Genomic DNA, 24,845 nt, shown 5'->3' on the forward strand with positions numbered 1-24,845 from the left:
AGACATCTTATAAGTCCAAAGGAATAATAGATACTAAAAAACAGAAAGTTTTATTTGAAGACAGAAATTCTGCAGGGTGATATACCCTGGCTGATAGGTAACCAAACCATGAGTAAAATGGGTATGACCCTAAATTTGAAAGAAAATTGTCACAATAGAAGTATTAACGGGAATGAAAGTAGAGTTAAGAGAAGATGAACAGGGTCATTTAAGAGTACCTATAAGGAGGAGGAAGGTAGAAGAATTATTACTGGAGGGTTGGAAGGGAAAGAATCTGAGGGAAATTAAGAACACACTGAAGAAATTACATTTACAATTTGGTCATGGAAGTGGAGATAAAATATGGAAACTAACAGAGGAACCACAATGGAGTAATGGGTTAATCGAAAAAGAACGAGGAAATAAGAAAGTTACTAACGGAACTGATTGAAAATTGTGAGGTTTGTAAAAGATACAAAAGAAACCCCGCCAAACCAGTAGTAGGCGTTTCTTGGAGTAAAACGTTTAATGAAGTTGTAGCGATGGATGTGGGAGAGATAGAAGAGAGAAAGTTCTTGGTAATAGTGGATATGGCAACGATGTATGTCAGGCCTGTTGGATAAAAGATAAGAAACCAGAAACTGTAATAAAGACACTTTTTGAGTGCTGGTTTGCTATATTTGGAGCACCCTCCAAAATATTGTTAGATAATGGGGGAGAATTTCAAAATGAAAAAGTAAGGAGGATGGCAGAAAGATGGAATATTAAAGTATTAGCCACAGCATCGAAGTCTCCGTGGAGCAACGGATTATGTGAAAAGACCGTAGGCATGATCAAGCGAAGTGTAAGAAAGATGATGGAGGAAGTTGATTGGTCCATAGCATTGAAATGGGTAGTGAGTGCTAGGAACTGCTTAATGAATAATGGAGGTCTCTCTCCCAACCAATTAGCATTTGGAAAAAACCCTTCACTGCCTAACCTAATGGGAGAAGAAAGTTCAAGTCCCGCAAGCAGAGAAAAAGGGATGGAAGAGGTTACGGTAAGGGGGACACCGAATGCAATGCACAAGGCCCGAGAAGTGTTTATAAATTAAGAATAGCGTTATACAAAAACATCATCAGAGAACATAAATTTGAAGAAGCAGTGGTAGGAGATGAGGTATTCTATAAGAGGGAAAATGGAAATGAATGGAGAGAACCTGCTCAGGTAGTTGGAGTATCGGGGAAAACAATAATAGTCAAACATGGGGATTCTTTAAGAGAAGTAGCTAGGATACATGTGACTAGGATTCAACGACGATCACCAGATACAGAAGAGATATCTGCTAGAATAGATAAATCCCATGGTGTGAAAGGTAGATCAGATGGCCCAAATGAAGGGAAAGTAGATTGGCAAGAAGGAGAGGAGATAATAGTAGGTGGGAGAAGGAATGCAGACACAGAAGAGACTATAGAAAGAGAGGTGATAGAGGAAACAGTGGAAGATACCGGGGAGAGTGGGTCAATAGAAGGTGAGTTAATGGAAGAGATACCAAAATTCAAAAAGGGAAATAGAGTTAGAGCTATAAACAACGATACAGGACAAGTAGAAGAATGGACTAAATTAGGTCTTGCAGGAAAAAGGTCAAGCCAAGCATGGGCTGATTCGTACAATGTACAAGACTCACACACAGTCAGGTGACAAAGGGTGGGTTAACTTGAGGGGTTATAGTCAGGTAGAAAAAATTGAAGATGAAGAGGAGGTGTTGCTGGGATTTGAAAATAGAAGCATAATGGAAGCTAAAGAAAAAGAACTTCAAAGTTGGAGAGATAACCAGGTATATGAGGAGGTAAATGATGTTGGACAAAAAGCTATATCTACAAGATGGATAGTAACTGAAAAGATAAAAGGGGTGAAAGGATATGTAAAGCAAGATTGGTAGTTAGAGGGTTTGAAGAAGAGATGGCAGAGTGGGAAAAGGACACTCCCACATGCAATGCTGAAATTTTAAAATTCTGTCTAACCATAATAAAGGTGAAAAATTGGAACCGTTATACATTGGATGTCAAAACTGCATATTTACAAGGTGACGAGATACAAAGAGAAGTGTATTTGAAGCCACCGAGGGAAGACGGTTGGAGGGGATTATGGAAGTTGAAGAAAACTGTCTATGGGGCCAAGGATGCAGCAAAAGCATGGTATTGTAAAGTGGTGAAAGTAGTGAAGGAGCTTCAAGATAAGAGAAGTAGACTAGAACCTAATATATTCTTTTGAAAAAATAACAATAAATTGAATGGCCTTTTGTGTACACACATAGATGATTTTTGTTATGGAGGAACTGAAGGATTCTTAAAGGAAACGATTGGGAAATTGAAAGGGAAATTGCAAGTAGGAGAACAAGAGAGTAAAAGGTTCAAGTATATAGGAGTAGTAATAGAGCAGAAGGAGAATAGATTTTCCCTTAATCAGTGGCAGTATATAAATTCTATAAGAGAACCAGAGGCTAGAAGATATACGGGTAATAGAGTGCTAGAACAAAAGGAGTTAACTGAGTATAGGTCAGTGGTAGGACAGCTGAATTGGGTATCACTACACACGATGCCAGAAATATATGATGTTAGCGAATTAAGTAAAGCATTTAAAGAATTATTAAAATTGTGAGAAAAACTAAGAGCATGATGGGCAAAGTTACAATAAGTGAGATGGAAGAAGAAAGGATTTATTGGGAAGCCTATGCAGACGCTTCATTTGGAAACATAGAAGATGGCCATACTCAACTGGGTTATATTATTTCCTTGACAGATGGGAAGAGGAGAAGTCCCATATGGTGGAAGTCTAGGAAATCCAGGAGAGTGGGAAAATCCACCATTGATGATGAAGCCCTGAGTGTTGGGGAAGCTGTAGAAGGATTGATATATTTCAAACATTTGTGGGAAGAGGTAGTAGGAGGGAGAAATTTAGAAGCCTTGGTTAATACTGATAGTAAAACACTAATGACTGCCATCAAATCGAGCACTGGTGTAAGTAGCAAGAGATTAAAAATAGATATTGCAGCAATAAGGGAAACCATTAAATCCGGGGAAATAAAGGAGGTGAGATGGATAAAAGGAAAGGAGCAAGTGGCTGATGTATTAACTAAAGCAGGAGTTTCAGGGGATTGTATTAGAAATTATGTAGAGGGTAAAGAGTTGGAGGATGAAGGAAATTAAGAGGGGACTAGGTTAGGAAACAGTCGGAAGGGAGGGAGAAAGAGAGAAGTGTGATTATATATTGTATAATTATTATTGGTATTTTATGCATTGTTGAAATATGGTGGGTGTCCTATATATATGGACAGCATATGGTTGATTCTAGAAGGTTTCTGTTGATGTATTTAAGTTTTGTTGTGACGTCGTAGACAAAATGGCAGCGGCATCGGGGGGATGTAAACAATAACACGGGGGAGCAGGGTTGCCGAAATGCCGACTTTTCCCCCGATTTGCAGAGAAAAAACTCTACAGGCGGAGAACCAGACTTTGAATGCCGAGAGAAGGTCGGCCTCGTTCATGCCGAGAAAAATTGCTTCGAGGAGATTAATTTATCGTCTCAAATAAATTTAAATATTTTTTTGAAAAATTAGTTAATGTCTTTTTTGTAAGATTAGGTGGAAAATGATTATTACTACATTATTATTACATAATATATGTGTCAATGATTGTTTAAGAGATTCCACTGCAATATGCATAGAAAACGTTCAGCTTTAGTGACAAAAAGGAACGCTTTATGAATTTGTAAACACGAAACCGAATGGTAATAGCTGTTAAATACCCATGATTTTCATGATATCATATCTTGAATTAGTATGTATGATTAGTACATACTATTATTTGTGATGATGAAATTTTCTCTTTGGCATAGAATTTTAATTTTGAGGGCACATATCCATTGTGGTCTTATAAAAGATGCACCTCAAGATTAAAAGATTGCACAGCTTCTCGTCTGGCACATCTGTTGCAACGAGCGCCATAGGGTAACACAGGGTCTTCCACAACCTCTTATGGATTCAGTGATTTAAGTTAATTCCAATGGAATGTGCTACAGTAATATTTTGTATATTACGAGTCAGGTTTGGAGCAATTGAAATGTAATTAATTACATATAGCCAATTCAAAGTAATTGTATATTTCTACTTTGTAGTAATTGTAATTCAAAGGGAATGTAATTCAAACTAAAAAAAATCAAACTGTAGATAAAACTAGCAGGATTGAAATAGCTGTAACATTTGTAGTTATAATGTTATTGAATTTAATGAGTTACATGGTTGTAAAGTAATTGTAAGCTATTTTATATTGTTTCCATTCATGGAATTGTAATTGTAATTTGATGATAAGACATGTGATTACATTATAACTGACATGAACCATAGCTGCTGTGATGTGAGTTTATATAAATAAATTTATTCTGGACAAGTTGTGTTATACAGGGAAAAAGTTTAGTTGTGAAAGTTATATATTTATGGGGAATAGGCTTGAAGTGAAAAGAGGTTGAAATGGAAATATGCTAAAAGAAAAATGATAATGAAAAAAGAACAAGACATGGATGTTTTTATCTCACTGTGATCTTTCTGTTCAAAATCATGCCTCTGAACTCAACAATTTTTGAAGCTTTTTAATAAATTTTTTTATGTATTTGTAGGTAACTACTTTTGGTAATCTGATTCGCCAGAAATTATAAATATATTTCTATTGTATTTATGTTTCAGCCTTGTTCTGGCTGTTTGGAAGGCGTATTAGATGTCTTACCTATTAGTGGAGCTTACTGTCTGGATGAATTGTACCACCGTTGCTTACGCTGGGTTGCTAAACATTTTGTAGTAGTATTGCCTACCAGGAACTATGCTGCCCTTCCTCCTGAGGTGCAGGATCGATGCCTTAAGCAACTTATAGATGACATGGTGAGTTTGATCTCTTATTTTTTATGCCATTCTATTGTGAAGTCAGAGAATTGTTAGACCAGAGGAGGAATTGTTGAAGTAAATATAATTTGCGTATTATTATGGTGCCATCTTATTTTTCTTAATTTTTTTGCACGATATGTTAATTTCATGAGGGATTATTACAGTTTGCAAATGGCTCACTAATGAATTGAAACATTACTTAAATAAAGAATACCTTAGATCTTTTGCTGTATTTTTGTTGTATTTCAGAGTGTGAGTAATGTCATAGAAACTGCCTTGGGGTGTGAAAGAGTACTTTCCTCCTTGCCAATGGTGCGTTGGGCCCAACCAGTCTTTGAATCTGCAGCACAGCTTTTAGAATCTGCTACAAGCTTCATAGCAGCCAATCTTAGTGGCGTTTTAGCCTCAGACAGGTAAAGTGTAGTCTTTTTTTTTATTTTTTTTATCTTGTTTTCAAGCATAATGTGGAGTTTTTAGTGTGGAATTTAGTGGTTCATATTTTTATCATGGGGAAAAATATTTTTGCTTCTTCGAAAGATAAATGAGTTGTCAAAAAGGAACTCTTTTTGGAGTGAATAGCCTCTTAAACCCCTGGACTTTGTTTATAGGTTCACATCAAAATGTCCATGAAAATGTTGAATTTAAAAGTTGATGTTTTTACTTATGTCAAAGTTAAGTATATCTTAGTTTTACCAGACCACTGAGCTGATTAATAGCTCTCCTAGGGCTGGCCCGAAGGATTAGATATTTTTACCAATTGGATACCTAGCAACAGGTTCTACAGCTTATTGTGGGATCCGAACTACATTATGTCAAGAAATTAATTTCTATCACCAGAAATAAATTCCTCTGGTTCTGCGTTGGCCGAGCCGAGAATCGAAGTTCGGACCACCGGATTGGTAGCCGAGTGCAAAATCAACTTGTCCATTGTGGAACTAGTTTACTTATGTCAGAATATTGGGTTTGGTAAATGAGAAAAGGTATCATGCTGGAATTATGGTTCCCATTTAAGCTAGTAGTGGGAGCTGTGTTAGGATTGTTAACCACCCAGGAGTATTTGAGATTTCTATTCATTTACATATCAAGGGAGAAAGTTGCCTTTGACTGTTGGCCCTTGGATTACAGAGTTAGGATATTTCTTTGGTTATGACACCTAGTATTTTGTCTTGTTTGCCCACTGAAGTAATTAGAGCAGGAATGATTCTATTCATGTACTGCTGTGTGTGCTGTCAAGTTGGTTTTTCATGTACGTGACCCAGACTTTCACCTTTTTCTGAATAGGGGGGAGGGAATATATAGCAGGTGACACTTTAATTCTTTGGTGTGTGTATGTCTATCTATCTCACTCACTCTCTTTGAAGATATTGGAAAGCTGTACACTTTTAGCTTTCATACCTTTTTGGAGGTAAAGTGAGCAGGGCTAATGTTTGCTGATGCTGCTGCAGTTCCTGAGGCTGAGCCAGTGGATGCCATCATCTTGAAAATATGTATTCTGTAGTTGATTAATACCCATTATTTACAACTCCAAAATTTTCTAACATTTTTTTATCCGTAGTTAGCAAAATGTCTAACTTTCATTTGCTGAAAATAATTATTTGCTCCCTAGTTTATTATTTTGCCTTTCACAAGGGTTTGAGCTTGTTTGAAGTCCCATGAGTGTCATCTCATTGTGTTCCAAGGTAGTGTACTTGTCACCACAGCTACAGTATTTATTTTATCTCAAGCAATTTTCCTTTGCTATTTCTTCCATATGTAGTTTATTCTTCTCACTTTGAATGTAATTAATTTCTTGCCTGGGAATATCTATTTAGTATAGTCTGGCTTCCCTTTACTTAACCCTTAATCGCCGAGCCGGTATTTCCGAAAGTGTCTCCCGTATGCTGGCTGTGTTCGGAAGTGAGCGCCGAAGCGGAAAAAGTTTTTTTTTTTTTTTCAAAAACTCACAGCATGCTTAATTTTCAAGATTAAGAGTTCATTTTTTGGCTCCTTTTTTGTCATTGCCTGAAGTTTAGTATGCAACCATCAAAAATGAAAAAACATATCTTTATCATATATAAATATTGGAATATATGACAGTGCAAAAAAAAATTTCATATATAATTGTATACAAATCGTGCGGTGAGCAAAACGGTTAAAGCTAATGAGTTAATTATTTTTTCGTTATATTGTACACTAAATTTCAATGATTTTGGTATATAACAAATTGTAAAACTATCAAAGCAACACAGAGAAAATATTATCACAATAAGATGCATGAATTCGTAACGCGCTGATGTAAAAAAAGTTGTTTTAAAAAATTCACCATAAATCGAAATATTATCCTAGAGACTTCCCGTTTGTTGCAAAATTAAGGTAATTGATTGAATATTACAATGCCATAAGTGTTGTAGCTTACAATTGCAGTTTTCAACCATTTTGGTCGAGTTAAATTTGACCAAAGGTCAAATTTTTTCTATTTATCATTATTTATATGAAAATATTTCAAAACTGATAAAAGCTACAACCATGGGTTGTTTATTGTTGTATTCTATATGAAATTGCACACATTTTCATATATAAAACTTTATGTAACGGCTAATATAAAAAGGTGCAAACATTACGACAATCGGTTGAAAAAATTTCTGATTTTTTTGGAAGAGTTACCACGTGGACATAAGGAAAAAGTTTTGTTCATAAATTCACCATAAATCAAAATATTGTGCTAGAGACTTCCAATTTGTTGCAAAATAAAGGTAAATGATTGAATATTACTAGAATGTAATAGTTTTAGCTTACAATTGCGTTTTTTGACCATTTTGTTTGAGTCAAAGTTGACTGATGGTTGAAATTTTGGCACTTATCGTTATTTATATGAAAATATTTCAAAACTGATAAAAGCTACAACCATGGGTTGTTTTGTTGTTGTATTCTACATGAAATAATGCACATTTTCATATATAAAACTTTATGTAACAGCTAATATAAAACGGTGCAAACATTACGAATTTCGGACGAACAAACTTCTGATTTTTTCGGAAGAGTTACCGCGAGGATGTGAGGAAAAAGTTTTTTCATAAATTCACCATAAATCGAAATATTGTGCCAGAGACTTCCAATTTGTTGCAAAACAAAGTTAAATGATTGAATATTACTAGAATGTAATAGTTTTAGCTTAGAATTGGGTTTTTTGACCATTTCGGTTGAGTCAAAGTTGACCGAAGGTTGAAATTTTGGCACTTATCGTTATTTATATGAAAATATTTCAAAACTGATAAAAGCTACAACCATGGGTTATTTTTAGTTGTATTTTACATGAAATTGCACACATTTTCATATATAAAACTTTATGTATCGGCTAATATAAGTCGGTGCAAACATTATGACAATCGGACAAAAAAATATCTGATTTTTTCGGCAGTTACTGTGCGGACGTAGGAACAAGTTTTTTTTTTTTTATTCACCATAAATTGAAATATTGTGCTAGAGACTTCCAATTTGTTGCAAAATGAAGGTAAATGATTGAATGTTACTAGAATGTAGGAGTTTTAGCTTACAATTGCAGTTTTCGACCATTTTGGTTGAGTCAAAGTTAACCGAAGGTTGAAATTTTGGCACATAGTTTTTTATATGAAAATATTTCAAATCTAATAAAAGCTACAACCATGGGTTGTTTTCTGTTGTGTTCTACATGAAACTGCACATATTTTCATATATAAAACTTTATGTAACAGCTAATATAAAACGGTGCAAACATTACGACTTCGGACGAAAAAAATTCAGATTTTTTCGGAAGAGTTACCGCGCGGACGTAAGGCAAAAGTTTTTTTCCAAAAATTCACCATAAATTGAAATATTGTGCTAGAGACTTCCAATTTGTTGAAAAATAAAGGTAAATGATTGAATATTACTAGAATATAAGAGATTTAGCTTACAATTGTGTTTTTTTTCGACCATTTCGGTCGAGTCAAAGTTGACCGAAGGTTGATATTTTGGCACTTATCGTTATTTATATGAAAATATTTCAAAACTGATAAAAGCTACAATCATGGGTTGTTCTTAGTTATATTCTACATGAAATTGAGCACATTTCCATATATAAAACTTTATGTAACGGCTAATAAAAAACTGTGCAAACATTGCGATAATCGGATGAAAAAATTTATGATTTTTATGGAAGAGTTACCCACGGACATAAGGAAAAAGTTTTTTCATAAATTCACCATAAATCAAGATATTGTGCCAGAGACTTCTAATTTGTTGTAAAATGAAGGTAAATGATTGAATATTACTAGAATATAATAGTTTTAGCTTACAATTGCATTTTTCGACCATTTCGGTAGAGTCAAAGTTGAGCGAAGGTTGAAATTTTGGCACATCATTATTGATATGAAAATATTTCAAAACTGATAAAAGCACAACCATGGGTTGTTTTTCGTTGTATTCTACATGAAATTGCGCACATTTTCATATATAAAACTTTATGTAACAGGTAATATAAAACGATGCAAACATTACGAATTTCGCATGAACAAATTTCTGATTTTTTCGGAAGAGTTACCGCGTGGACGTGAGGAAAAAGTTTTTTCATAAATTCACCATAAATCGAAATATTGTACCAGAGACTTCCAATTTGTTGCAAAATAAAGGTAAATGATTGAATATTACTAGAATGTAATAGTTTTAGCTTACAATTGCGTTTTTTTACCATTTCGGTCGAGTCAAAGTTGACCGAAGGTTGAAATTTTGGTACCTATAGTTATTTACAGTAAGTCCTCGGGTTACGCTGGTCTCGACTTACGATGTTTCGTGGTTACGAACGCGCCCCCATAAAAAAGGGATTTTGACGAAGGAAAATCTATTCTTAGGTGAATGCATTGGCTCGTGTCGCCCTATGAAAGTATCCTTAATATCATTCTTTCTAGGTAAAATTAGCCTAAAATTACCAGAGAAAAACAAAATTAAGAAAATGTCAGTAAAACTGACTCGCTCACTCTTAAAAAGAAGTGTCGGTATGATATAGGGGCGAGTGTGGAACACTACCACGAGACAAACACCAATTAGAACTTCCCTATCAGAATCCCCCCAAGAGAGAGCCCCGATACAACGGGCGATGCAGCCTCTTACTATACTACTAGAGGACGCCACGGACAGCAGCGCCCCTAGCGGTCATCCTTATTAAAATAGTTAAATACATCTTGTCCTGCAAGGGGGGAAACACCAACCATAAAAAAAGGGGTGGGGGGGTTTTCATAGGGCGACACGAGCCAATCACCCAGATAGATTTTTCCTTCGTCAAAATCCCTTTTCTGGGCTCAGCTCGTGTCGGCCTATGAAAGAGTACCAGAGAAACAGACAAGATGGAAAAGGAAACAATGAAAAACAGTTTAAAATGATGGATATAATATAAGTAAATCAATACAGCATACAAATTAAGCACTTAAACTAACTTATTATAACAGTAAAATAATAGAATGTTAGTAAACTCAAAGTACTTAATGGAATAAATAAAATTACAGAGATGCATGTAAAATAAGGCAAATTTGGGATTTACTTAATTAGAATACATAATTACAAAATATATACATACAGTGTCCTACCCTAGCATAAAAATAAGGGTAGGTACACTGAAATCCATCATTAATACAATTAATTCCAAATATATACAAACACATTGTGACTGAAGTTCATCACAAACACAAAATGGTGAATATACAGACATATTGTGTCCTACCCTAGCATAAAAATAAGGGTAGGTACACTGAAGTACATATCAGTACAAAAGTGGTTGTCCCTAGCAAAAAAAAAAATAAGGGGACAATCCACTATATGATACAACGGCTAAGGCTATATGTTGAGTAGCCTGACGATAGGTTGAGGCATGTTTGTTGAAGTAGGTAGAAAGGAGACCTGGATCAATACTACAACTACTAAACAGTATCAGGGGAAACTATGTTTCCCGCTGCTACTGCTGAAAACTTTAAAGATTCCAAGGACTTTAAATAATGCCGTTTAAAGACTGTCGGGGATTTCCATCCAGTATACTTCCTAAGATCCTCAAAGTTCATATGTTGGAAATAATTAATTGAGGTGGCTACTCCCCTGATATCATGTGCTTTTGGGGAATGACTCAGGGTTGGCTTGTTTAATGAAGTAAAGGATTTGCTGTCTAATGCCTTTAACTGATAAGTACCACTTTTTTCTCTCATAAGAGAGCACCTGAGGATCTAGAAGAAGTACGAGAAAGAAAAGGCTCTAAGAGTTGATACTGGCAGAGAGAAGGATCCTGTGGAAGTGGATAACCTTCCAAGGAGCCCACCTTGCAAGAGGATCTTCATTTTTAGCTAAAAAGCTACGATCCGGAGCAAGTAGAACTTCTCCTGATGGGAGGAATTCCACATGACCCGCATCCCTGGATAGAGCCGACAGTTCTGAAATTCTAGCTCCTGAGGCTAGGCTTAATAAGAATAATGTCTTCCCTCAGGAGCATAATGAACGTACAAGATGAGGTTGTCGTATCTGAAGCTAGTTTGAGGACATCATTAAGAACCATGAAACTGTAGTAGGCCTCTGAGAAGGTCTAAGTCCTAGCCACAGGCTTTAGGGATAGATGTGAAATAAGATTCAGTCAAATCTATCTGAAAACCTACTTGAAAGATTTTCTTCAAAGCCGATTTGTGAGTGGTAATCGTGCTAGCTGCTAAAACCTTTTTTCAAACGATCTGAAAAAGGATATAGCCAAATTAACTGTCATGGTTGTGGTGTTCGATTCTCTCAAGAAAGATGCTAATTTTTTAACAGCTGAGTCATATTGTCTAATGGTTGACTCTCTCTTATCTGATTCTAGGAAGAGAATGTTCTGTGGATCAATGTCAGCATCTTTATTAGCCGCAAACTTCATGAAGTCCATAAAGTTAGGGTCTGGAGAGTTCTTGAGGAAGCGAACACAGTCCTCATTTGTACTGATTGTGACAGTTTGGGATTGGGGATCCGTTGAGGTCGAGACCCAATTCCAAAAGAAGAGGATACCAGTTGCTCTTGGGCCAATCCGGTGCAATCAGAGCTACTATCCCTTTGAAAGACCTTAGTTTGTCTAGGACTTTCAAGAGAAGATTCACTGGAGGAAAAATATAAATCCTCCTCCACTGATTCCAATCTAACGACAGGGCGTCCGTGGCATAAGCCAGAGGGTCCAGGTTGGGGGCCACATAGCAAGGGAGCTTGTGGTTCGCTTGTGAGGCGAAGAGATCCACTTGGAGACCTGGGACTCTCCGGCTTACCCACTGGAATGACCCGACGTCCAGAGACCACTCTGATTCCAGAGGAACTGACCGGGACAGGGCGTCTGCTATCACATTCTTACTCCTGCCAGGTGAGTGGCAGACAGATGCCATTTGTGTTTGTTTGCTAATGCAAAGATGGCTATCATGACATGGTTCACATGCTTGGATTTGGACCCTCCCTCTGTTGATGCAGTGAACTACCACTGCACTGTCCAAAACTAGCCTTAGATGAGACTTCTTCGGGGGAAGCAGTCTCTTCAGAGTAAGAAATACTGCCATTGCTTCCAACACGTTTATGTGGAGCTGGCGAAATTGAACTGACCCAAGTCCCCTGAACCTGTTTGACTGAGAGTATCCCCCCCACCCGGACAGGGAAGCATCCGTGTGAATGGTGGTTAACACTGGGAGGGGATATTTGAAGGGGTACCTTCTTGGCTAAGTTCTTTACTTTTGACCAAGGCCGTAGTTGGTTGCGGAGGATCTGTGGAATTACTGACAACTTGTCTCGATATTTGGAGTTTGCTCTTGACCGCCAAATTCGATTTATATCTTTCAGCCTTGCTTTCAGAAGGATATCTGTTACCGAAGCAAACTGAAGAGACCCTAGGATTCTCTCCTGGTTCTCTGATGTCTGTTTGCATTTGAGGAATTGCCTGACAGATTTTGCTATTTCCTTCCGTTTGGCTACTGGAATTGATAGATTGTGGGAAGACAAATCCCATTGGATTCCTAGCCACTGAAAATGAGATTCCGGAGTAAGTCTGGATTTCGTTTTGTTTATCTGGGAACCCCAGATGTTCCAGAAAGTGAACTACCCCTTTTTGGTAGCTTCGAGACATTCCTCGACTGTTGGTGCCCAGATCAACCAATCGTCGAGGTATGCCGCTACCATGATTCCCTGAGCTCTCAATTGTTGTACAACCACTTCTGCTATCTTTGTGAATACCCTGGGGGCTACATTCAGACCGAAGGGCATCACTCTGAATGAGAATGTCTGATTTCCTAGCCTGAATCCTAGGAATGGGCGGAAGTGCCTGGCTATAGGGATATGATAGTATGCGTCTGTAAGATCGATGGAGCATGTGACGGCTTCCACGCGGAAGTAGGGTCCTTACTTGCGAGAGGTAAGCATCTTGAACTTGTCGCAGCGAATGAAAGAGTTTAGCTTTGACAAGTCTAAGATTACCCTTCTTTTTGTTGAGCCTTTGTTTTGGCACGCTGAATAAGCGCCCTTGAAATTTTAGATGTTTGACTCTCGCAATAGCTCCTTTCTGAAGGAGTTCTTCCGCGTAATCTATCAATTCCTTGACGGTACCTGATGAAATGATTTGATTGGAGGGGGATCTTTGATCCAACTCCAGCCTAATCCTTTGGACACTATGCTCTGTGCCCAATTGCTGAACCCCACCTGTGGCGGAAGAGGAACAGCCTCCTCCTACCTGGGGAGCCTCATTGCTGATGGGCGGGTTGGCCACCACGCCTCCTCTGAACTGCCTACTCCTCGTGCCCCTTCCTGCGCCACGCTGACGAAAGTAACCTCTCGCCCTACCCCTCGGTTGAGAGTTAGCCTTGAGCCTCATAAGCAGGGTTAAAGGCCGGCGAGATAGCGTAGGAAGTAGATGGTTGAGATTGCTGGGGCACCAGGAGGAAAGGTTGGGTCTGTTTAGATGTGGAAGGTTGTCCCTGTTGGGTAACTGGGACTGCCTGCACAAACTGCTGCTGATGTTGAAGTTTTTTATAAGGCTGGAACCTCTTACCAGCCTTCTTTGGTTTCTTGCCAGCAGTGGGAACGGATTCCTGTTTCCTCTTAGAGGAAATACCCCACTAGCTCTAAGGCTCTGGTTGAGTCTAGCAGCTTCGTGGTGGACTTCGTTCACTGCGGACTCTGGGAGAATAGATCCGCTCCCCACATGCTCGCAGCCAAGAGTCTATTAGGCTCTGCCTGATAGTGCACTCTTGAAGGACATGCTTCGGCAGTTCCTCCTGGCTTGGAGAGTCAAAAGCGTCTGACAGAACCGTCTGAAACTGAGATTTCGCCAGAATCTTGAACAGCGGTTCCGTAGCGTAGGAAAGAGCAGCCATTTCCGTAACGATGAGAGAGTTGAGGACCTGCCAAACCTAGTTCGCGCATCGAACTCTGCCTGGATTAGGGAATCCGGCAGCCTAGGTAATTTCTCACCGAACTGGTCCATGGGCGCAGTCCGGCTTGAGTTTACCCAGCGTGAATGTAGCTGGCAGGTTTTTCCCACAACTCTCCGAAGGCGGGGAAGAGTGGAGAAGTAGACTCCGACTCCCTCAACTGTGGAATGGGCTCATCCTTGAGGACTGCCTGAAGAGCCTTCTCCACCAATTTCGTGCGAACGGAAGAGAGACCTCCTCTTCCGTCGCGGAAAATAGTGAAGGGACTCTTGTAGGCCTGGAGTTTAGTGTTAGTACACTCCCAGTCCTCAAGGCAGTGAACCCATTCTCGCTGGGCGTGATCTCTACTGTAGAGAACCGACTCCTTCGAGATCTTGTCCTCTCTCGTGAGAGCCGTTGGCGTCAGCCTAGCATACCCCATGAAAGGCTGCGTCAGACCCGGAGGGTAGAAACTCGAAGTCCTCAATCTTCGAGTACCAAACTCCGGGATCGAAATCATCCCGTCCTTAAAAGGAGCGTAGGCGCTACTCTCCATGGATTCTCCATAGAGAAAGCTGGCAAGGAGTCGTAAGGCGGAAGTTGGAGAATCCCCGTGCTAGATGCAGGGGAGACTGGGGGAGGAGCCCTGAGTTAGCCCAGCCACTCGGTCCTCATTCTCTCTCATTCTATTAGAGAGTCCTGGATAGACTGTCCAGTTTGAGACAGACTGTTCGATAATTGCGCGAACATCTGCTCAAAACGTGTTCCCAATGCTGAAATTTGGGAACCTACCAGCACCCCTACCTGTTCCATCATCCCTGGTGAGACAGCAGAGGGAACGCAGGTGCTGGTGCTTGCCACCCCTGCCGGCATAGCCGGAGAGGAGGGCAGCGGAGGCGGGAGAAGGCAGTGAACTCGGTGGTAGCGCGAGCCTTCTCCTTCGAAGCCTTGCTTCTGGAGCTCTTCGACTGGAAGAGCTCGGCTTAGCCTTCACCGCATCGGCGTATGAAGTCGACGACTTCCTGGCCGAAGAAGACTAAGACGACTTCCTAGAAGTCGACTTAGACAAGGTCTTCGGTTTCTCTCTTTCCCTTCTCCTTAGGAGGTACAGAGAGAGCGGGAGGGCGGCTAGGGATCTCGGGATCCCGCAAAGCCTTTGGAAAGAGGCGGAAGAAGAAGGGACAGGAGAAGATCCAGGAGCGCCCAAGGAAAGACCTTGGGCGCCCGACAAACCTACCTCAACCAACAAATCCTCGCTAACTACCGCCATTGGCTCAAGGTTCAGGTCCAGGGCAGCGACGTCCGGAACCGACTCCTGGGATGCTACGACCCCAAACGATTGCTGGAGGTCTTGCTGGATGGAGGCTATCAATGGGCAGCGGACAGGGGTCGACGTAGCCCGTCGACTTGCCCCGCCCGCGGGGAAGAATCTGGATGGCCAGCTTCCTATCTAAGATGTAGGGCTGGGCCCTTGGCGGCGTTTTTCCCAAAGCCGCCCACCCACGCTTTCAGGGTGGCGAGGGCGACTTCCCTCACACCGCTAGCCTGAAAGAAAGGTGAGATTAGCTACCAATGTGGACAGGGTTAACAAACTTACGACTAGAAGTTGTTAGTAAAATCATAAATAAGCCTATAATGGACATACCCCATCTCCCAGCTGACCGACCAGGTCGTAGCATATAGCGCAGGCTTCGGGGTGCCAGACGATCGTCTCATTGTACGACGTGGCACACGGGCGTGAGACCTGCACTCGTCATGTCCACAGGGGTCGTAGAGCGTCGCATTACAGGCTGGGACCTGGCAGTTGGTAGCCTGTAAGTGAAAAAGTACATGAGTACAGAGTAAACACTTACAGCCTAACTATTGCTCCGTTGGTGCCGGAGCGATAAAAGAAAGTTAGATAAAACCAGAGCCCGCTAAAATACGTGTGGTAACCAGGTTGGAAGATAGGCTATGGCTCCGCCAATGGCGGAGGCACAAGAATCAACCAACTAGGAGTGGTGGTAATGGAAAACCACGACGGACAATGGCGGGGATGGTGATGATATTATTATAATAAAACACAATCATTGTAAAATATATTATAATTAGGGTATATATCCTTAAAATAACAAAATTAAAACAACTTCTTCTCACCGTCTACTAGAAGAGTGCGTAGGTAAGGGTAAGCTCCCTTCCGGTAGCGGGGGGAGAGATATAAGGATATAGTAGGCAAGCAAACCGACCACTCATAGCGCCCACCCTGCCGCTAGCGGAGCCAATATCCTATAACCAAAGGGGCCCCCGGCCTGCGACGGAAGGCTCCTTACGTATCTGGAGGGAGGTGGCTGAGCAATGGGGAGGGGGGGAGGAAGGTCCGGCCGAAAACGACACGGCGAGCGAGAAAAGGGGGGAGGATGGCCTACTCCTCCCCGCCTCACCAAACTACCCGCATGGAGACCCGGTACCTCATAGTGGTCGCCTATACCCCCTGCTGGGGGGTGGGGGGACCCCCCGGTCACCTCCGAGAGTGTGAGAGAAGGCGATGAGGTTGTTATAACAACCAAGGGGTCCCCCAGCCCCTCCCTACATCAGAGAGGGAGGGAAGGGGCAGGGTAAGGTGCTATAGGACACGTGACCGCAAGTGGCCTAGGCCGCGAGCACACAACCGTGGTAGGGCCACGTGAACCAAGCTGTACCAATATGTGGAACAAGCACCTAGGCTAGCCTAACACCCTAAAATAATAAAAATACATCGAAAGGAGGAAGAGACACTTTTAGTAAAAGAGAAAGAAGCCCAGGAGGAGGCAGACTGTTCCGAGAAACAGGAGCCTACTCGGAGCCAGCGATAGCCGATGTAGAGCAAGAGCCGGGATGCTGGGCCGAAATAAATAATAGCCCTAAATACCAAGCTAAGAGAATGGTAGGAGGGCTGAACTAGCTAAACTCGATGTAAACAATGAATGTGATAAAGTAAGCCCATAAGCATAAGAAGTCCCAGTATGGAGGACCGGGAATTCTTACGAGGCGGCATGGCCGCCACGAGACAACCGGGAACCGTATATGACCTATAAAAAGGAAAATACTGGTACCCGGAAGACAAAAATACTGGTAAAATGTTACTTATGAGTTACTTAACTTAGCCGTGGCAATTGCAGAGCGTTCCATGATGAAGATGCGGATAAATCGCAAGAAAAAGCACAAGCACAAGAAAATGGCGACTTGTCGCTGGCGCTAAAAAATAAGGATGACCGCTAGGGGCGCTGCTGTCCGTGGCGTCCTCTAGTAGTAGTAGTAGAGGCTGCATCGCCCGATGGTATCGGCTCTCTCTTGGGGGGATTCTGATAGGGAAGTTCTAATTGGTGTTTGTCTCGTGGTAGTGTTCCACACATCGCCCCTATATACATACCGACACTTCTTTTTAAGAGTGAGCGAGTCAGTTTTACTGACATTTTCTTAATTTTGTTTTTCTCTGGCTAATTTTACCTAGAAAGAATGATATTAAGGATACTTTCATAGGCCGACACGAGCTGAGCCCAGAAATATAAAAAATAATATTTTGCGTCGTTCCGTCTTACGCGGTTTAGCGTCGTAAGCAACGTAAACAAACGCGAACTAGTTCCGGCGCACGGCGGAAGAATAGCGCTTTGTGGGGGGGAGAGGACGGCGTCGCTTCGCTACGCTCATTCCTCGCCCATACGCCATTTTGGTTGTTTACACTGCCTCTCTCTCCCTCGTGTTGTATCGTTTTTGTAACTTTTTGCTCTTTGTTATGGCTCCCAAGCGCAAGGCGGACTCTTCTGATGGTAGTGCATCGAAGAAAAGAAAGGCCATCACCATGGAAATTAAAGTGGACATTATAAAGCGATCTGAGAAGGGAGAAACGCCAACAAACATTGGCCGCTCGCTTGGCCTTAGCCGTTCGACCGTTGCTACCATTATCAAAGATAAAGACGCATCGTTGAACATGTGAAAGGATCTGCTCCTATGAAAGCGACAGTGATAACTAAGCAGCGTAGTGGTCTAATAATTGAAATGGAAAGGTTATTGGTGCTTTGGTTGGAAGACCAAAATCAACGGCGTATCCCAGTCAGCCTTATGGTGATTCAGGAGAAGGCGAAAAGATTGTTTGAAGCGTTGAAAAAAGAAAAAGGGGGAGGGAAGTGAAAGTGAAGAGTTTGTGGCTAGTAGGGGTTGGTTTATGCGATTTAAGGCTCGGGTCCAATTACCATAACCTTAAATTGCAAGGTGAAGCTGCTAGTGGGGATGAGAAAGCAGCGAGTGAATTTCCTAAAGCGTTGTCTGAGATAATTAAGGAGGGGGGTTATTCTGCTCAGCAAGTGCTTTAACGTAGACGAGACAGGTTTGTTTGGAAACGTATGCCTAACCGCACTTACATCGCCAAGGAGGAGAAGTCAGCACCGGTCATAAAGCCAGCAAGGAGAGGCTAACTTTACTTCTTGGGGGTAATGCTGCTGGCGACTTCAAACTGAAGCCCTTGTTGGTGTATCAGGCTGAAAATCCAAGGGCACTCAAGGGCATTTGGAAGGGTCAACTACCAGTAATTTGAAGTCCAACAAGAAGGCATGGGTGACACTTGCAGTGTTTGAGGGACTGGTTTCGTAAACCATTTTGTTCCAAGTGTGGAGTGGTATTGCGCCTCCAAGGGTATCCCCTTTAAGGTGTTGCTAGTGCTGGACAATGCCCCTGGCACACCCTGCCAGCTGGGAGACTTCAACCCTAATGTCAAGGTGGTTTACCTTCCACCTAATACCACGGCCCTTTTTACAGACCTATGGACAAGGAGTGATTGCTTCGTTCAAGGCCTACTACCTACGAAGGACAATTGCTATGGCTTTACAGGGCAATTGAAACCTAGAAGGACTTGACTCTTGAAGGACTTTTGGAAATCCTACAACATCCTTGTGCTGTAAAGAACATTGCTAATTCCTGGGAGGAGGTTAAGCAAACAAACATGAATGGTGTCTGGAAGAAAAATTTGTCCTCAATTTGTGAATGATTTCCATGGGTTTGAGGACACAGTTCAGCTAGTTGTCAAGAACGTTGTTGCCCTGAGTAAGGAAATCAATTTGGAGATGAGGAGGTTGATGATGTTACAGAGCTGCTGGAGTCTCATGGCGAGGAGTTATCTGCTGAGGACTGATACAACTGGAGAAGCAGATATTAGAGGAAGAAGAAGAAGCACCCACCCCAGAGCCTAAGGCTTTCACAAGGCAGGACTTGATAAGAGGTTTTGCAGAGTTGCAGCAAGCGTTGTCAACTTTTGAGGCTCAGGATCCCAACTTGGACAGGTTCACTAGGGTTTCCAGAGGCGTCATGGATTTGATGCAGTGTTACAAGGAGATCTTGGATGAAAAGAGGTCGCTCTCTGTTCAGACTAACCTGGAGCAGTATTTTAAGAAGGTAGAGAGGCCTGCAGGAGATCCTGTACCCTCTACCTCAGCTGCCTCTGCTAATCCAGACTCGCCTGCCCCACAATCTCCAGCACCTTCTGAATGTTCTGCTAACCCAGACTCACCTGCCCCAGTATCTCCAGCACCTTCTGTAGGTTCTGCCTCACCTAAAGACTCACCTGCCCCAACATCTCCAGTAGTATGTTCTGCCTCACCTCAAGAATCACCTGCCTCAGCATCTCCAGCAACTTCTGGAGGTTCTTTTTCTCTTCACTAACCTCCCCCAGTCTCTCCAGCACCGCAGCTTCCTCTCCAGTGTGCAAGCCAATCAAACTAATAAAGGTAAGGAATTGTTCTCTCGTTGTTATTGATAGGTATTTACATTAAATCATGTGGTATTTTTCAATGTTCCGACTTACGCTGAAAATCGTGTTACGACGCATCGTAAGAACGGATCAACGTCGTAACTCGAGGACCCCCTGTATATGAAAATATTTCAAAACTGATAAAAGCTACAACCATGGATTGTTTTTTGTTGTATTCTACATGAAACTGCACACATTTTCATATATAAAACTGTATGTATCAGCTAATATAAAACGGTGCAAACATTACGACTTCGGACGAAAAAAATTCAGATTTTTTCGGAAGAGTTACCGCACAGACATAAGGAAAAAGTTTTTTTTCCAAAAATTCACCATAAATTGAAATATTGTGCTAGAGACTTCCAATTTGTTGAAAAATAAAGGTAAATGATTGAATATTACTAGAATATAAGAGATTTAGCTTACAAATGTGTTTTTTTTTTACCATTTCGGTCGAGTCAAAGTTGACAGAAGGTTGATATTTTGGCACTTATCGTTATTTATATGAAAATATTTCAAAACTGATAAAAGCTACAATCATGGGTTGTTCTTAGTTATATTCTACAGGAAATTGCGCACATTTCCATATATAAAACTTTATGTAACGGCTAATATAAAACTGCAAACATTGCGACAATCGGGCGAAAAAATTTATGATATTTACGGAAGAGTTACTGAGCGGACGTAAGGAAAAAGTTTTTTCATAAATTCACCATAAATCGAAAAATTGTGCTAGAGACTTCCAATTTGTTGTAAAATGAAGGTAAATGATTGAATATTACTAGAATATAATAGTTTTAGCTTACAATTACATTTTTCGACCATTTCGGTAGAGTCAAAGTTGAGCGAAGGTTGAAATTTTGGCACATCGTTATTTATATGAAAATATTTCAAAACTGATAAAAGCTACAACCATGGGTTGTTTTTTGTTGTATTCTACATGAAATTGCATACATTTTCATATATAAAACTATATGTAACTGCTAATATAAAATGGTGCAAAAATTATATCAAAGTGACAAAGTAATTTCCGAGATGTGTCGCCAATGCTTTTTAGTGTGAGAAGAAAGAAATTCGTGCTTGCGCGCCTGGGTAACGATTGTAAACAAAACAACAGCTTGATCCGTGAACTCCCAGCATCCCTCAAGGTGCATGATACAAAAGTTTTTGCCAAGTAGGCCTATAACTATTTTTCCGCAAATTTAAAGAAAAACTTTTGCGTCAACGTTTCATATGTCAATTCGGCACCCAACAGACAATTTTCGTCGACGTTTAATACGTCCAATCGACGTTTGAGGGTTAAGTGCATTATTTTGTTTACAAAGAGTTACCGTAAATGTAACTATTTGAGTTGCATTCTTGAAACTGAAGTTTTCTTTAGCTTTTAAAGGTTGCACCTCTTTCCAAACCTTTACAAAAGTACAGTATATGAAATGGCAGATTTCTGCATTTTCAATGTTGCTCTCAATATCCACAGATTTCATTTGTTAGCTTTCTGTATTGTTTACTTGCCCATACCTCTGGCATTAAAATCAGTCTAGACAAGAAGGCTCAAAGGGTTGTATTTCACTTGGTCTTACCAAGCATTATTGCCATAATACTATTTGGTTGTCTTCAAATATTGAAGTAGAATGTCTGCAGAGCCAATGGCATTGCTAGGTTGGTTAGTTTACAGTAAGCTGGCCGTCTTCCTTGCCCATAAGAGTTAAGTTTTGAAGCATATTAGAGAATTGATGTGGACCTTTGAGCTCTGCTCATCCAGCAGAGATGGTTATGATACTTCATTAATGATTTTTGTTATATTTTAATTCTATTACTACTTGACTTTAATTCTTACTGACTTTTTCCTGAATTTGTCTATAACTGTTTGATCTTATCACTTTTCTAAAAGTATTCAGTCTCTCTCCATGAAGAAATTGAAAAGCTGTACACTTTTGGTACCATTCCTGTAAAGGGTTAAAGATGTATAGAGTTTTATATATATATCTATATATATATATATATATATATATATATATATATATATTTCTATTGCATGTATGTAATGTAAGGAAAATATTACTCCATGAAATAAATTTAATTTTTTGAAATCCTTGTATGTAGTATTTGTATGTATGTAGAAGATACAGTAGTTGAAATTTATTCACCAGCAGTATTCACATGTAGATGACCTTAATCGGAAAATATATTATTTTCCTTTACAGGTTTATTGCCTTAGGGAAAGATAGTGGCTGGAGCATAGACAGTTTAGAGGATACAATGCATGTTGCCTGTGAACTTGTGCGCCCAGATCAAGCCGTCTTGTCTCATGTACAGTTAACAAAACTTCTTGAACAAAGTCATGATGATGGTGTGCCTGAATTCTCTGAGGTATATTTCATTTTCAAAGTTTTTCTGAATCTTTTTTGTGAATATTTCTTTGAACATTGTTTTTGTGGTCAGTTTAAAGACTACTACTACTTATATACTTAAAAAATCATGCTGTGCTTCCAAGGTAGTGGACTTGAATGGAAGCTTTGTTGTTTTTAAGTTGTTACAACTTTTAAGGAGGAACATTAATTCCATAATTACGTATTTGAATTAGCCAGGTAAGATTTGTGCTTTTTGTCTTAGTTTCTTATGCTGCATAGCAAAAAGTAAATTGTGTGAATCATCGTATGTACAGTGAATCTTTTCTATGAAATTAAAAATTTCAAGATTTAATTAGGTATGTACGTACATACTAACTTTAGAGACTTAACAGCAGCTACCAGCTAGGATGTTCAAATTGTTTGTGTGTAATATGTATATGTTAAGGAAATATTGGAACCATGTTTGAATTCTTGGTTTGTATACTGTAACCATGTTTGAATTCTTGGTTTGTATACTGTAACCATGTTTGAATTCTTGGTTTGTGTTCTGCATGACACAGCCAATTTTTAAGATTTTTTTTTTTTATTATAAAGTTTAGAACAGTTTTGCAAAATTTATACAGTACAGTATTCATTTAAAGTTGCAATTATTTTTTATTTCAGACCTTTGTCAGTTTCCTTGAAAACTTACTTAATCAAGTGGAGAAGTTTATGGTTCATAATGCTAATAGGGTTGCTGTATGCCGCAAATGGCCTTTATTACCGACGAGTACACAACGGAGAATAAAAGATGCTGCCATGGTGGTGGTTGAATTTTCTCGCCCAGTCGGATCCAGGCCTAGGCTCTCTTCTGCCAACAGGGTATGAAACATTTTATTTGGGAATGTCTAGTTGAATTTCTTATATGAAATAGGACTCCAGATTCTTTTTGTGAGATGATGATGATGATTGTTGTTATTGAAGATTTTATATGTAAATATAAGAATTACATAGATTTACCATTTACTTCTGAGTGATGGAACTTGCAGATCCCATTTTACGGAAAGTGGTTGTACTGAAGTCTTGTCATTAGAACTATTTTGCAGTATGATTCTTTGTCTTGAGGGTATTTTATCTAATTTTTAGATTTTAAATGATGATCTACATTATTTTGTGTTAAGTGAGAAGGTTCAGATAAATACAAAAAAAAATATCTTTTTGTGCATTGAAATAACATTTCAGCTTTTCTCAGGTTTAATCCTTTATTTTACACATGAAATTAAAACACTATGTTCTTTTCTTATAGACTGGTTTAGGTAATGTAGTTCATACAGAGAGATAATTCAGATCTAACCAGTACTTCAGTAGCTGATTGTTGAGAAGTGATAATTAAATTTTGTTAAATGTCAAACAGAGAGCCCGTGGAAGCAGCAGTGACAGTTCTGGTACTCCTGGGCGTGGTGATCAAAGACTAATGAGAAGTGCTAGTGCAACAGCTGTTCCCTCATCACAGAGGACAACTCCGAGACGACCACCTCTCTCTGGGCAGAATCCAACAAGATGTCAGACTCCCCCTGCTAATCTTTCTCGTCTTCGCACTCAAACTCCTCCCCCTACAAGAGCATCTACTTTACGAGCACAAGCTAGACAAGCAGCAATCCAAAGATCACAGTCAGCTCGCACTGTAGCAGAGCGCCCATGTCGACCTAAACAAGTGAGTACTGTTTGGTTTTCTTGTGTTCTTTGTTTACTTAGAATTTATTTAAGTGTACAGTACACAGCATAACCTTGTTCAACTGGACTAATTTTGGGGAGAACTTTTCCATATTTTTTATTTAGAATTTTTTTTTCTAATTTAATTTAATTTTTTTGGCATTTGCCAAAAGTTTTTATACATACACTTGCCTGAACAGGCTAAGTATATATTGCTGAGCATAGATTGCAGATACTATGCTGTATCAAATCTTGTATTAGTTATTTCATCTTGAACAGTGATATCAGTGATGCAAAGTGCACTGTGGTCAGGTGAAATGGCTCCGAAGATTGAAAGAAAATTGAAACAATTAAAGCAGGTTTGTTCATATATGAAACAAACTTTGTCTTAACATTAGGATAAATCTAGCACAGCTGGAAAACCCATCTAGATTATCTAGTGACCTTTGTTGTATTTAAAATGTTTCTCTTCAAGTTAATTGAACTTTGGTGTTTTTAGCAGATGAGTACATTAAATTTGTGCTTTTAAAAACAGAAGGTATTTTTTGGCTTATGTTGGGTAATTCATCGTTACTGGAAAGCACCAGCCAATGATTGATTGTAGCTGGACAGAAGTGTGGTTGCTCCCTGTTGAACTCAAGAAAAAAAGAAAAATTACCAAGTATGTATTGTTAACAGTGAAATACCTAACACTACTCAGTTGGCTGGCTGTTTCATACATGTTTCAAGTTTTTTTTTTAACTTACAGTGTATGTACTGTAATGATATTCAGT

The 24,845-nt window shown here is 39.8% G+C and overlaps 1 protein-coding gene across 3 annotated transcripts in view; it reads left to right on the plus strand.

Moving 5' to 3' along the window:
• The window catches only part of LOC135216121 (uncharacterized), a 212,560-nt gene that overhangs the window by 154,344 nt on the left and 33,371 nt on the right, over positions 1-24,845 (plus strand). For all 3 annotated transcript variants that reach the window (XM_064251170.1, XM_064251172.1, XM_064251171.1), the window contains exons 9-13: positions 4,700-4,891; positions 5,144-5,307; positions 22,234-22,399; positions 23,044-23,241; positions 23,774-24,073. In XM_064251170.1, coding sequence (XP_064107240.1) covers positions 4,700-4,891; positions 5,144-5,307; positions 22,234-22,399; positions 23,044-23,241; positions 23,774-24,073 — 1,020 coding nt within the window. The remainder of the gene's footprint in view (positions 1-4,699; positions 4,892-5,143; positions 5,308-22,233; positions 22,400-23,043; positions 23,242-23,773; positions 24,074-24,845) is intronic.

Source organism: Macrobrachium nipponense, chromosome 6 (genome assembly GCF_015104395.2).
Source record: "Macrobrachium nipponense isolate FS-2020 chromosome 6, ASM1510439v2, whole genome shotgun sequence".
In the NCBI taxonomy this organism is placed as follows: domain Eukaryota; kingdom Metazoa; phylum Arthropoda; class Malacostraca; order Decapoda; family Palaemonidae; genus Macrobrachium; species Macrobrachium nipponense.